The following is a 14,336-nucleotide window of genomic DNA, read 5'->3' as shown; positions in this document are numbered from 1 at the left end:
TTGCGATACCTTCAGCAGTTACATCAATGGGGGGCATTTCAGTGCCGCAAAATCTTGGTAAAACAGGAATGTTGGTGGAAGATTCACAAGTGAAGACGGAAGAAAAGTATGAATTAAAGACGTCAGAACGCTTTTCAACTGGAACATGGGACCCATTAGGATTAGTTATGTTAATGTTATGCGACTGATTTCTACTTGGTGCGAGTATTGTCCAAAATTTTTTCGGGTTTACATGGATGATATTGAGAAGATCCTGGTGATAAAATTTTTTCTTAGGAAGCTTCAGAAGGATGTTGTACTCGCGCAGGCAGGTGAAATACTTCTTCCATTTCGGGGCAGAAGCAAATTTTTTTTGCCACTCTGAAAAGGCGCTTTTTCTTCTGTGCTAGTTTTTTTAGTTGGTTTGTGTACCAAGGCTTTCCCATGACACCACGAATGCACACAAGGGGTACGTGATTATTGATTAAGCTGAGTAGCTTATGCTTGTACAACAGCCAGTTTGCATCAACAGACCTTCTGAAGGCAGTTTTCTTGAGGTATTCAAAAAAAATATTCAGTTCACTCTTAATTATGGAAAAGTCAGCTTTTTGTAGTCCCGAATTAGTTTTATTGAACGCCGTTTGACTGGAACTGGAATTGAAATTGAAAAGGACAATACTGAGATTGCTCAGCCCATTGACACATGCTATAGACTGAATGTATTCGGGTTGAGAAGTGAGGACCAGGTCAAGGGTGTTTGAGCCACATGTAGGTAAATTTACTGTTTGTGTAAGGTTGAAGTTTAAGGCTAAATCAAGGAAATCTTTTGACTGGCGGGATGATGCTGTTAGATTGTCGCAGTTTATATCCGGAAAGTTAAAATCACCACAAATAATATAGTTATCACGTGGGAATTGAGAGGATGCATCTAAAATGACAGTGTTAAGTTCGTAGATAAAGGAAGGGTCACAATCGGGTGGGCGATAACATGATATGAGAATACATGTTCATGTAGGCATGGATATGTGCACACAAAGAATTTCGTGAGTACAACTGTTCGGGAGCTGGTAACAAGGAATGCTGTTTTTCGTGAAGACAAGAAGGCCACCACCCCTTCGTTCCCTCCTATCGCGTCTGTAAACAGTGTAGGGGGAATCTGCATGCAGTAGCTCAGTGCTCTCTATGTCAGGGGTTAACCAAGACTGAGTGAAAATGGCCATGTCTGTGTTATTGTCGTCGAGAAGGGCTTCAATGGTATCTTTTTTTGACATGAAACTGCGAACATTAGCCAGTAGAACAGAAAGTGTGTGATTGCGTGATGTTTCAACAGGGTTTAGTAGCGGCTGGGAGGGAAAGGAGAGTGCTGGGCAAGCCTGAAGTGATGGCTAGGATGTAACTTGTAAAACTGAGTCTGATTGCACGTCATAAAAAAACTGCCTATCATTCATCTGAAGTTTATCGAAGCATATCTTGAGAGTGGAGGCGTTTTGTTTCGCATAGGCGTACAACTTTTTTCTTGCAAGCCGGACGCGCGATGAAAAATCTTCCCGGATAGAAATTGGCGTACCTTTAAGCTTTGGCCCGGCAGACAGAATGCTACACTTATCTTTGTACCGCGCAAGTTTTACTATAATTGGTCGGTGTTAACCGGCCTGGAAACGGCCAAGCCGGTGTGCGCGGCCTATGTCATTTTTGGTGATGGAAATTAGAAGTTTATCTGCACACAGTGAAATAACGCGAGACTCTGATTGCTCCCAAGTTTCATCATGCGCATCCTCAACACCGAAAAAAAGTAGGTTTTCAGTGTCATCGCATTTCTGTACGAGGTTGTTTATTTGGGAAGTGAGTTTAATTATTTCAGGATTGTCACTAGATGCAGGTATTGAGTGACTTGATTTATGAGCGTCTACAATTTTCTCAAGGGCATCGACATGGGTGGATAGACGGCCGACCTGGTTTTCGATGGTGGCTTGTGTAGCATGAATTAGAGCTAGCTCAGACAGAACGGTGTTCTGAGAGGTTTCTAAACAGGATAGGGCGCTAGCAATGGATTCAAGGGATACCGGAGTGGGAATGTCATTAACAGGACCGGGGTTAAGCTCAGTGTCCCCAGAAAGGGCTAGTAAAAGGAAAGTGAGGTGACCATTCACACATAATGAACATAGCAAGTGGCACAAAGTGCTGCATGTAACCTTTACCGCTACGCCTTAAACGCGAAAGTAGTTATAGTTGTGCAGAGAAGCTTACTTGCTAGTTTTTAAAAGGTTCTATTGGGGTTGCTTTCAGATCTGTGACTTAGCTGGGTATATCGGTGACACTGTCTTTCAAAAGGCCAGGAGGTGAGGAGATAGGCAGAGAAAAGATAAATGATGAGGAGATATTTATAGGTTTAATAGTTTGCACAGATGATTGTGACCGCATGACCTATGTACCAGGCTTCTTTTCTTTATTTGCAATCTCCATACCTGGTGAAAGGCCCTTTAAATTTAACAGGTGCACTCTTACCACATAGCATGTCATGTATGATACATATGGAACAAGTGCTTAGAACTTAGCATAACGGAAAAAAAAAATTCTGTGGCGATGCATTGGTAAATGCGAGAGAAGTGCGTTAACATTACATTGCACCTCTTTGAGGTCCCAGATCCCTGATTTAAACCGCATTCATCACATTGTAAAGCATTGTTCAGGAGCTCACTTGACACACATCCTGCCTCTTTGATTAAAGATATCTTACTTAGCTGGAACCTGTATCATGTGAAATATATAGGAATTGAGATAATATAGGAACAACAAAATACATAGCGGCTGTAATGCTGAAATGAATTCTCAACTAATTAATCTCCTGAATTGTTTGGCGGCAGCTGATCATGCAGTTTGCAAGAAGGTCATAAACAAACAGGTGATTTTAATGTGAAGCATTCTTTGGCTCGTTCCAAGCACTTTGTGGTAAATGTGTTCCTGTCTCGCATTGTCTTTGACCTCTTGAATAATAATAATAATAATAATAATAATAATAATAATAATAATAATAATAATAATAATGGAGAAGTGTCCAATGGTTAGATCAAACCTCGGTCTTTCTGCACAGCCGCTTGATGCTCAAATATTTAGGTCACATTTGCACGCATAGCTCTCTTGGCAACACCATGTAGTTGTTTGAGACAAGTGGCATGCGAGAAAGGTCGCATAACACGTGAGAGCTCATGTGTGCATGCCAGTTTCCATTCGGCTACAGACCTACCAGTGTTCTTCATGTGCATCATGTCGCATATCAACAACCTTTTATAAAAACGAGAGCATGCCAGTTTCTTCCATTCTTGCCTCATGGCAGCTAGTACTTTGACACACCTTGTTAGACTGCACTGCCCTCAGGATTGGCCCACATTCAATAATCCTTTCCTCGTAGCAGCTAACACTATGTAGAGGTTCTGTGCATTGTATCACCTTTGGGATTGGCCCAAGTCATAGCGAAAAAAGTTGTAACAGTTCTTTGCCAGAGTACAAAAAGATAGCCGTCATGTTGTCGCCACCATCATTGCCTTGCTGCTATCGTAATCCACATGCTCGCATCACACACACAATTGGTTGCCTTACACAAACATGTTTGTCCATGTGGTAACGCTCTGCAGAATTCTAACTGATGCTGGATAGCCAGCTACCTGCAAAATGCCTTGTGTAACATTGATTCCCTCAGTGCATAGCATCTGCATAATTTTTTATAATACTTAAAGCAATGCACAAAGAACATCAGGGCTACAGTCCTTATCGCACACATTTGCTCTTTGCCAGTCTACTCTAATATTTTGATTGAAAAAGATGATGAGGGTGACAGTGTGAGGAAAACGATAATTGCTGTATCGTCGCATGCATGTGTGGGTAATTTTTGCAGGATAGCGCACAAATCACTTTCGTTGAGATGGTACAAACTTGGTGGCAAAATTTTTTCTTACAGGCTGTTATGTACCGTAGCATTACTATTCTTCCTGGGAAAAAATTGGTTGCCACCAGTGCTTACAGTAAAGAGGATGTCAAGCCATTCATGTTCCTAGAGCTAAAGATAACAGCAGCAAGAAAGAGCTCTCCAAAGATGAAAAAAGACATTCTTTCTGCTTGTGTCAAGCTCCTAAGAACTATGCAAAGCAAAATTCCACATGAGAGGATGTACATCAAGGGATGCGGCTGAAATATTGAAGTCATCATTTCGTTAAGGATAGCATTATCAAATTTAATAAACTTGCACTAAGGTAAAGCTGCAAAAAATAGCAAATTATTATGGCAGTGTTTTAAAATTTCGAATAACCCTGGAAGTTCTTACAAGATTTTTTGCAATTCAAAAGTCTTTCTGTATAGTTATATACATATCCATAACTGTAAGGCATGCCATATATGATACTTGGCACTTTCAGCTCATGAAATCACAACCATGACATCTTTTTTTTGAAAGGTGAGGTCTATTTCGGCTTTTCTGTCCTAATGAATGGCTTGTCTAACTTTCTCATGAGAAATAAAAAGATTCATGCAGAAAGGAGTTTCAGGCACTTTTTTCTGAAACCAATTTGTTTCTTTGTATTGCTACGTTTTTTTTCTTGTGGTCCTTATTGCTGCTTACAGAAATTTAACAAAGAACAAATAAAGGAACACACAACTTCTTATGAGAAATGGGTTATTGGAAACATAAATGTTTTATTTTCTACAATGAAATATTATGTACATATTGCACCTTCTCTTGTTTGTAATTTGTTCTTTGTCAGATTTCATGCACTTGCATATGTTAAGGAGACTGGTGAAACTCTTAAGAAAATGTAGCTGTTCTGGTGTCAGGTTCACTTCTCATTGCAGTTGTGCGCGCCTTCTTTTTCACCCTGCTTTTTTTGTTTTCCTTTGTATTTTTTTCTGCTCTTGTTACGTACGATCCTTCTCCCTCCACTCCAGTGAAGGAAGGCATACCCAAGTCCAAGTGGAAATTGTGCACCATGGTTGCATCCTGGCTGGACAGTGTTAATAACACAGAGGGTGAGGACGTCTCACGTTGTCCAAGCAGTAACGTTGCCTCAACGTAACCGCCTCGTGCTATTCTGCTGTCCAGCTCCCCCTTGCCTCAGCCCTTCTGATCTTGTTTGTTTTCCCCTTCCTTTTTTTCTTTTGCTTTTCGGGGTCCCTCCATGCAGCAGCATTCTGGTGGTAGTTTTGAGAAGGGCCCCAGGAGTGGAATTGGCTGTTTGCTACGCTGACTTGGGTGTTGGTTTTGAACACTTACCTATTGTTCAGTGGAATTGTGCTTGTTACTTTGCTGCTGGATGCCCTCAGGCTGTCTGCAGGATCACCTGCCGCACACCTTCCCCCCTCTCGCTTGTCCTCAACTCTGAGGTCCCTTGCACTGTGCTTTCCTTTCTTGCTTTCCTTCTCTTTGCTAGCCTAATATGGAGAGGGTATCTTCAACTAGTGGTGATGAGCAGCAGGTTCACCGTTTTGGCCACCTGATTGCCTGCTGCCATTAATGGGGCAAAGCTAGTCTGTGAAACATGTTTTCTTTTCTTTTTTTCATTTTTGCACCAGAATTTATATAGCGCATCATCTTCCTTGGGTTTAACCCATAGGCAGATACTAGTGTACCTGTTTTGGTGTGTTTGGTGAGACTTGGGCGAGAGCCTTATGTTAAACTTGAGACTGTTACTGTGTACTGCTTTGTTGGCTTTTGCTGTTGGTGCAGCATCTTGTATTTAGTGTGTAGCATCCTCAAATATCATTGTTGATGGGGTGAGAAGGTGATGATGTACTTATCACTTTCTCTGACAGAAACGTCACATCGTGCACCGGACCATGAGCGAAGTTCAGAGTCTTCCATACCTTTGGTACCATTGGAGTGGTCGGCACCAGGGCCTGCTGCAACAGCTGGTGCCTCTTCCGATCACCCTGAGGGGGGACGACATGCTGTTCCCTATGGGGATCCTCGGGCACCTGGCTATGCTAAGTCTTGGGCTGCACAAAATTCTCAGGTGGGCTCTTTTGAGCGTGTTTCAATTAAAGTATTTTTGCAAAAAGTGAAAGGTATTACAGAAACTACAGTAACGGGACCAGCTCTTTCAGCTCATTGTAATTGTCATTTGGGCTTGTTATAGTAAATGATAAATTCGATACGGCTTGGTGACAGTTGACTTTGTGCCTGCAGCCATACTTTCTGTGTCCTTTTATGTTTGACATGGTGAAGGGAAGCTTAAGCAATGAGAATTGTTGCAGTGAGTAGTTTCTGGTGAAATTAATCTATGTAATCTGCACTGAAAATCACATCTAATACAGGTATTGTAACAGTATGCTTACTCAGAGTGGATTGTAGCCATCCAGTGGATGGGACAAAAGGGACCAGATGCACAGACCCCTCTCATTTCCACCTCATCTGCTGTGCTGGTATCCTTTGCTCCAAAGATACACCAACTGGCCCAACTGTGTTTGTCACTGTGATTCAATGAAAATCACTCCTTCATGAATGAAAATATTACTGAAGCTAATCATTTATATATGGTGAATTTTCAATAATGTGGCTATGCTATGATTGGCACAACTGTTGTATTGAGTTCGGTGAATGATGAAAAATAGCTGAATGAAATAATTACTACTTCTGATTTAGCATAAGGCTTTTGTCATTGTTGAATTATTCTTGGCTACTGCACGGGTAATTGTGAAATCTCAAAACATGCTGTATGCTGTGAGGGGCATGAAAGTGCAGCTGCCATTGTTCCTTTGGATCTGAAACATTAGTAGCTTTTGTGCTATGTGATGGGCAGAATAGATGACAAGCTGCTTCTGTAAATGTCCTTCTTGACTTACCCACCGAGCATTTTGAGACGTGTGTTGCAGGGAGATGACATTCGTGCTGCCAGCTTTTGTTCTCTGTTTATTCAACAGCTGTTACAAGTGTGTTAGTGTGGCACATGGCAGAACTGGCATGTAGTACATCGTAGGGCAAATTAACAAGAGGGGGGAGGGCGAGAGGGCATTTGTGTGTGTGTGTGTGTCCTTTTTATTGCTTGCTCCCACAAATCATATGTACTATCACAACGGAATGAAACATGAACAGTGGAGCATGTGACTATAGGTACATGCTGCATGGAACAGTGCATTTAGCCGCCGACTAACACTGGGGGGTAGGAAAGCAGATTCCTGCAGTGCTTTACCTGCATAATATTGAAATTATTATAAGATGAGTGACAGTAGAGAAAATTGAGAGCAGGATGCAAATTTGCGAACCTCGTAACTTAACTCTGCATGTGCAGCATGATTTACCATAATTGAACTTCTCTAAGTAATGGCAAGCTCAATTTCTTAGTTCTGTCTGCATGTGATTTGCCCTGCCCTCCTTTGTCCTGGTGCAAATGGGTTATGGAAAATTGTAGTTAATGAAAATGGGTGTATTAGGCTTCACTGATTACAGTTGAATCCTGATGTAAGAAACATGAATAAACTAATTATTGTATATAAAAAAGTAGATATGAAATTTGGTTGTTCATGCTCTAATTTAGTAGAGTACTCTCCTGCTATAAATGTAATGAAATCAAAAGTGCGGGATCCGACACAGTATCGGTTATAGCAGAGCCAATTTTTATTTGCATGGGCCTCAAAATATATGCTGGTAGCAAAAATGTCTAGTAAAGTCGCCAACCGAATTTTCGTACGCCTAATTTTTTGGACCTGCGTGATTATTCAACTTTCCTGCTGCACTGCCACCTGTCCTTAGCGCCAATGTGTAACAACGGTAACTGAAATTTCGAATGCTGCACATTGTTTTGGGCATAAAACGTGCACGCAATGTCGTAGACATGGCAATCATGAACTAAGTTGTTGCAATGTCAAGTAGGCACAAAACTGCAACTTTGATGGCCAGCTCCCAATTAAGCGGTGCTGGCTAGGTCTAGTGGCCTAAGCAGTGCAGCTGCCAGCGCGGCTGGTGACAAGCTGTCCTGGGAAGCTGTCCGTCAATATGTTAGCACTCCTAGGCCTTATCGGCAATTGAGCGGGAGATCATATGCACTGGTTACACTGACGACCATAGTAGCAGAGTATGGATGCATGTGCGGTCTCTACTGTGTGCTGTCTCCACTGTGTGCGAAAAGTCTGTCAGCAGTTGCAGTTGACTTGGTCAGACTGAAATTGGCAAGCCAACATAATTGCACACTTACGTCTTGCAGCAGTGCGGAGCACGTGTATGTAATTTATTGTTGTTCCCATACCTTGTATTGACACGGCAAGATGGTGATGGGCCATCGAAACTAGGAGGAGACCCTTTGCTGGCCTGTCAGAGGCACCCTGCTTGTGTTTCTTTCACACAGACCTGATTGCATTTTTTTCATCGATAACTGCATGTAAGCTTATAACAAATATAGAATATAATGGAGCTATCTTCATGGCCGATTCGACTTCATTATAACAATGTTCGACTGTTTTAACAAAAAATGCGAACATGGTGAGACTGATCAAATAATAGGCTGCTTTGCTTAAATGAAGGCAGCAGATTGATAGGCTGAACTGTGTGTTCACTCAAGAACTGGTGTCTCTATATATGTAACAGCATCAGCCCTGCTGCAGTGCAGTCATTTGGAACCTGAATTGAACCTGAATTGAACCTGAACTTGAATTGGTCTTTCTCTCTCAGGGACTCCCATAAGTGTTCTTATCCCTTAAATTCAAACAAAATACCCACCGTGGTTGCTCAGTGGCTATGGTGTTGGGCTGCTGAGCACGAGGTCGCGGGATCAAATCCCGGCCACGGTGGCCGCATTTCGATGGGAGCGAAATGCGAAAACACCAGTGTACTTAGATTTAGGTGCACGTTAGGTGCGGAAATATTGACCCCAGGTGGTCAATATTTCCGGAGTCCTCCACTACGGCATGCCTCACAATCAGAAAGTGGTTTTGGCACGTAAAACCCCATAATTTAAATTCAAACAAAAGTTAATATTTGATAATTTTTAAATAGTGAATTCTTGAATATGAATTGAATAGGAAAGACTAGGTAGTATTCCATTCAATTACGATGTTTATAATATGTGCGCACCCCTAGTCATATTTAATGTGGTTTGTAAAGTATGATCTTGCAGTTTTTGCTGAATACTTGCTATGTTGCACGAGCACAAACAGCACATTATATTCTTATCCAATTTTAATAGCAGTGCAGAGTGACATCTTATATGCTCTGAATCGCCGCATCGTGACATTGCTGTCAGTGCCACTTAAAAAGCTTTCTCACATGCATTTTAGGGCCCCTCCATTCCCCTTCTTTATTTACAGAATCTTGGCACAATATATTTTTCACTAGTGCTAGTGCCATCTACCTGAAAACAAACAGCCCCATGACTTGTGTAAGCATGTGTCTTACATGGTTTAAGAATTTGCATGAAGGAGCTTTGTTTAGTTTTATAACTTGGAAGGTCTGGGGGTCCTCTACACAGGAATCTTCTCAGAGGTCATGGGAAGGCAGTGGCAGCAGTCATGCACAGAAGAGTTCCCAGCAGCAGTCAAAGGGCAGCCAGCAGTCACGCTTCCTTTCTCCTCCAGACTCAAAAGTAAGAAGGTGCTTTAGTAATGTTTCTTTAGAAATTTGTTAAATAAGTACTGACACAAAATTTTTCAATTTTTTTTTTGCGTTTTAGATAGCTGCGAACACCATAATAATGGCATAAGGCCTCAATTCCTTGAATGTGCAACAAATTATTAATTGTACCATTTTTTAGTGCAACTAATTCGAAATGTGTGCCAAGTGGAGTATGGCTTTGAGCATGCGGAACCGGGACCCCTTTATACATCATGTAAAGAAGGTGGTCGTGGCTTATCGCCGAACCACTGATGTGCAAGTCAGTCAGTCCTGGGCACTGGCTGCAAGCCACACTGTGATAATCTTGCTGAAAGCTGAGTGCATTAGGTACTTGACAGGATAATAGGGCAGAGAAAGTGAGAAGGGCACTCCACGTTACGAGAAAAGCAACAGCTGAAGACACAGTTTATCCAATATCAAATGCAGGGAAGCACAGAGGGAAACACAAAAAAATTGTCAATGCAGTATGTGCCCAGCTTCCAACGGACACATTCATTGTGTGGTTTGCAACCACTGCACTATTCTGTCTGGCATGTCAGCAGTTTATAATACCATCTGGCCCCCAGCATTGATTTTTATGATGTATGGAGAAGTCCCACTCAACATTAAATAAATAAATAAATAAATAAATAAATAAATAAATAAATAAATAAATAAATAAATAAATCCTGTCCCGCAAAGCTGCACTGAATTTGGTGTATGCTGAATTGGTTGCAATTAAGGGTGGCACACAATCGCCCACAAATTTTTCTGACACTGAGGGGACCAGTAGAATGTCCGTATTATTAGCTGTGTTCCATGGAGAAAGTAAATTTTGTTCTTTTTTACAATGCCAGCAGTGTGAAAAGTCCACTTGCAATGTTTAGCTAGTGAAATAATATATGCTTGCAATTTGCGCTGGTCAAGGCTGTCTGGACATTTTATGTTTGCGTGTGCAGCCTGATGAGTATTGCCATTCCTCGAGATGCTGTAAAGTGCAGATGTCGCATAGAACCTTAATTGCACGATGCCGGCACTTGAGGCTGTTTTGAGCAAATTCAGTTCAAGTTTTTCAAATTTTTCAGTTCAAGTTTAGCCTGTGCACATGATCCCAGGCCCAATCACTGGTGAGCCGATCGATGCACATGCATCTAAACCTCGCTCTAATGAACTTTAGTATAATACAATTCTCAGTATAATGAAGTATTTAACTTTTTATAACTTCTTGTTCATTGAGCACCATCTATGTTGAACTTCAATGTAACGAAGTGTGTTTATACGCGATTTCAGTATAACGAAATTTCACTGCTGCCGCGAAGGAATATCGAGACAATAAGTGGGAACTGCTGCGAACACAGATGGTCAAGTGGCTGAATTACATGCGGCTACTTACAAATACACCTCTTAAATTGTGCGCCACGCAGTAGCAAGACCCTCTGGCCATCATGTTCCACATAAAGTCCACATGCATTAAAATTCTATCGCGTCCCGAGTGCTGTGGTGGCTTGATGTAAGGATAGTGGCTTGACATGATGCACACTGTCCTGCGTGAGCAAAAGGAGGAGGGGGGAGTGTGCGATAACATGATTAATGGCGCGGGCTCATGGGAAGGAGGAGAGTGGAGGGTGGGTGAGCGCTTGTCTTGTCCTCTAGCCCGGCCATGGTTTGCACATGGCTGGCAGCATGGCTGAGTGCATACGTGGCCTGTGCACTCTGTCTTGGGCGTAATCTGTGGTGGGTGCGAAGCTCGAGCGAGCTGGTATACCTTTATATGTGCTGTCTACCTGTGTATTGAGTGCTAGAGGTCATGTATTCTCGAGTTTCAGAGACGCATTGAAGCGATAGGTAGATGAACCATTCGCTCCCCTCTGCCTGCACTTTTCATAATAGCGTGGGCTTGAAAGCGTTAGAAGCATCGCTTTGTATCGCCAATGTGAAGATGTTGTCGACACGGCATGAAACTGTATCTTTGGTTACTGGCTCAATTACAACAAAATGAAAACTTTTCTCATATAAATTCGTTTTTTTCTGATTGCCTGATAAATAGGACAATGTTGTGCTCCTTCAGTGCAAGTAAAATTTGTTGGTGACTGTACTTAGCTGCATAAAAAGTCAAATTTTAATACTAAAAATTCTAATAGCCCGCCGTGGTGGCGTAGTGGCTATGACGTTGCGCTACTAATCCCAAGGGCGCGGGATCGAATCCTGGCCACAGCAGCCACATTTCAGTGGGGGAGGAATGTAGAAATGCCTTTTATTGTGCATTGGGTGCATCTTAAAAAACCCCAGGTGGTTAAAATTAATCTGGAGTCCCCCACTACGGCATGCCCATAGTCATATTGTGGCTATGGCACATGAAACCCCAAAATATAACTTTTTAAGCAAAATTTCGATATAACATGCTGATTTTATTGTCCTCATTATATCGAGGTTTGACTCTATTAACATCAGGCTACCTGTGATGGCTTGCCACCCTCCACCATGCTAGTCAACAGCAAATTTTTGCCATGACAATGCTACCTAGGCTGTTAGGCCTAACCAATGCTGCTGCTTTGGGTGTTGGCAATCAAAGTTGCAGTTTTGTGCCAAGTTGATGCAGGGCCATATGGCACTCGTAAAGCTTAAAAATTGCCTCACAAATGAAAGCCTCACCAATGAAATGATTTGGCGCGCTGCTGAGAACATTCTCGGAGTGTGGTATGTTCAAATTAACCTTTGCGAATTGCGCGTCCAAATTACCGTGTGTTTTCACCCATTGGAATACACATAACTTTGATGGGACCACAGCGTCACTTCGAATAAACCGGAAGTTCGAATTAAGCATGTTCGAATTGACAAGATTTGACTGTACACATTTCTTCTATGGTGATGGTGGGCATTTTTCATTCTGTAAAATAAATCCAGGCCACTGGCCATTGCTCTTCCAGGCCAATGGTTTACTAGTGAACTCTTTGTGCATGACATTACAGTCTTTGTGCAAGCCATTTCGTTTTCCCTGTAGGACCGGTATACACCGCCACCGATGAAGCGTGAACAAGACCATGCACCTGCTGCAGAAGCATCTAGCTCAGACAAGGAAAGTAGCAGCAGTGGAGGCGGGAAGCGCCGGGACAGCAGCCACCAGAAAGACCATGAGGACCCCAGGTGCCAGCCTCCATTAGTTTTGCTCTTAGTTGTTTGCTGCATGACCTTTGCTTAATCAGAGCTTTTGTGACAACAACTAAGCCTAGTGCAGTCTGGAACTTGTCATCTGGTGTTTGCAGCAGAAACAAATTCAGCCTGTACACAGACTTGCCAAGTGCCTTGCTCCTCTTTCGGTCTACTTTTGATTGCATAAAGGGCTTTTTCTGTTTCAGCTGTAAATATCTTTTCCTTAACATTAACTTTTGCTGGTTTTCTATTTACTCTGCACTAAGATTTAAGTTGTAAGCATTTGCTGTAAAAGGAGCTTAGTGGCTGGCACTGATAGAGAAGAAGAAAATTGGAGAAGGAACAATTGCATCTTGATAGATATATATAGGCATATACACTTGAACCTCGTTGTAATGAAATGAGATAACAGTTGAACCTTGATATAATGAAGTTGTACTTGCAGCAAGAAACTTCGTTAAATTGCAAATTTCGTTGATGCAAGGTTTCAAAGTTTCAGCATTAAAAACAACTGCTATCACTTTTGTGAGACTGCATCGGACTTGTGAAAATATGCGACTCGTAATGTTCTTCGAACTGTGCGCAGATAGCGAGCTTGGCACAGTGCAAGAAACGTTGGCGGTCGATTACACTGATGCCAAGTTGTGTGAAATCTTGCAAAAGTGATAGTATCTCCAAAAGTTTTTGGCTGAGAATACCGCTCTAGATCGTAGTTGAGCTCAAAATGAACCAACAGCAACCATCACAAAAACATGCTCTGTAGCCATTTTCTGATGGCGATGATGATGCATCTGACGACTCTTACAATAGGCAAATGCGGTTTGGCAACACGCCACCTTTTACCCTGTTTTCTCTGAAAAAGTGTGCATGTTAGATTCGCATAAATACAGTAGACTCTCGGTGATATGGTCTCGCCAGATGTGAATTTCAGGATGATACGAATTTCCCCAAAGTCCTGCCCAAGTTTATTACAGCATGCTAAATTTCGAGTGGTGTGAACTGCTTTTCGCGTTGTGCTGGATGATACGAACAACCAAGCCGCCCCATGACCCCGGCGGAGACTGCAAAGAGGTCCCGGCGCTCCGGTAACACCAGACACTGGCTGTTGTCAGGCTGGCAGAGCTGCCATGCTGATGTTTCAGTTGCATTCCTGTTGCTAGAGTGGCCTATGTCACTCCGCCTTGACTCCTCTCCCCCACACCACCTCCCCCCAAAACTTTTGCTTTGTGCAGTATCATGTAACTTGTTTGCCATTTTCAAACACTGTGCAAATTTATCAGGAGCTGGCAATCACACGCAACCAAGTCTTGCCGCATCAGCATGATTGGCAGCGTCCTCTTCCATGTGTAGCCTTATCTCTGTATTCCATGCCTTCCATTGTTTTTGGTGCCCGATGACAATTGCAAACTTTTCTACTTTTGAACCCGTGTCGCATGATATGAACTTGCTTCTCCGCCGCAAAGGAAATAGATTCCCTTATCTTGTGTAAATCATGTCCTTATCACCTAGCAGCAGCTAGGACACAGCAACGAAAGAAACCTGAAATAACCAGGCAGATCTTAAAATGTTGGCCTCGGAACACACAAAGTGTGCAGTTCGCTGCTGCTAAAATGTGTGTGAAACAAGCGTGCCAGTGATT

The 14,336-nt window shown here is 42.4% G+C and overlaps 1 protein-coding gene across 7 annotated transcripts in view; it reads left to right on the top strand.

The window, feature by feature from the left end:
* Positions 1–14,336, top strand: part of vir (VIR_N domain-containing protein) — a 372,111-nt gene that overhangs the window by 74,664 nt on the left and 283,111 nt on the right. For 6 of the 7 annotated variants that reach the window (XM_075698519.1, XM_075698512.1, XM_075698531.1 and 3 more), the window contains exons 6-9: positions 4,915–4,995; positions 5,779–5,978; positions 9,426–9,539; positions 12,549–12,691. In XM_075698519.1, the coding sequence (XP_075554634.1) occupies positions 4,915–4,995; positions 5,779–5,978; positions 9,426–9,539; positions 12,549–12,691 (538 nt within the window). The remainder of the gene's footprint in view (positions 1–4,914; positions 4,996–5,778; positions 5,979–9,425; positions 9,540–12,548; positions 12,692–14,336) is intronic. The other variant, XM_075698524.1, reaches the window with a different exon arrangement.

Source organism: Dermacentor variabilis, chromosome 1 (assembly GCF_050947875.1).
Source record: "Dermacentor variabilis isolate Ectoservices chromosome 1, ASM5094787v1, whole genome shotgun sequence".
Lineage (NCBI taxonomy): Eukaryota > Metazoa > Arthropoda > Arachnida > Ixodida > Ixodidae > Dermacentor > Dermacentor variabilis.
The sequence above is the reverse complement of the archived record's forward strand: the minus strand, read 5'-3'. Positions and strand labels throughout refer to the sequence as shown.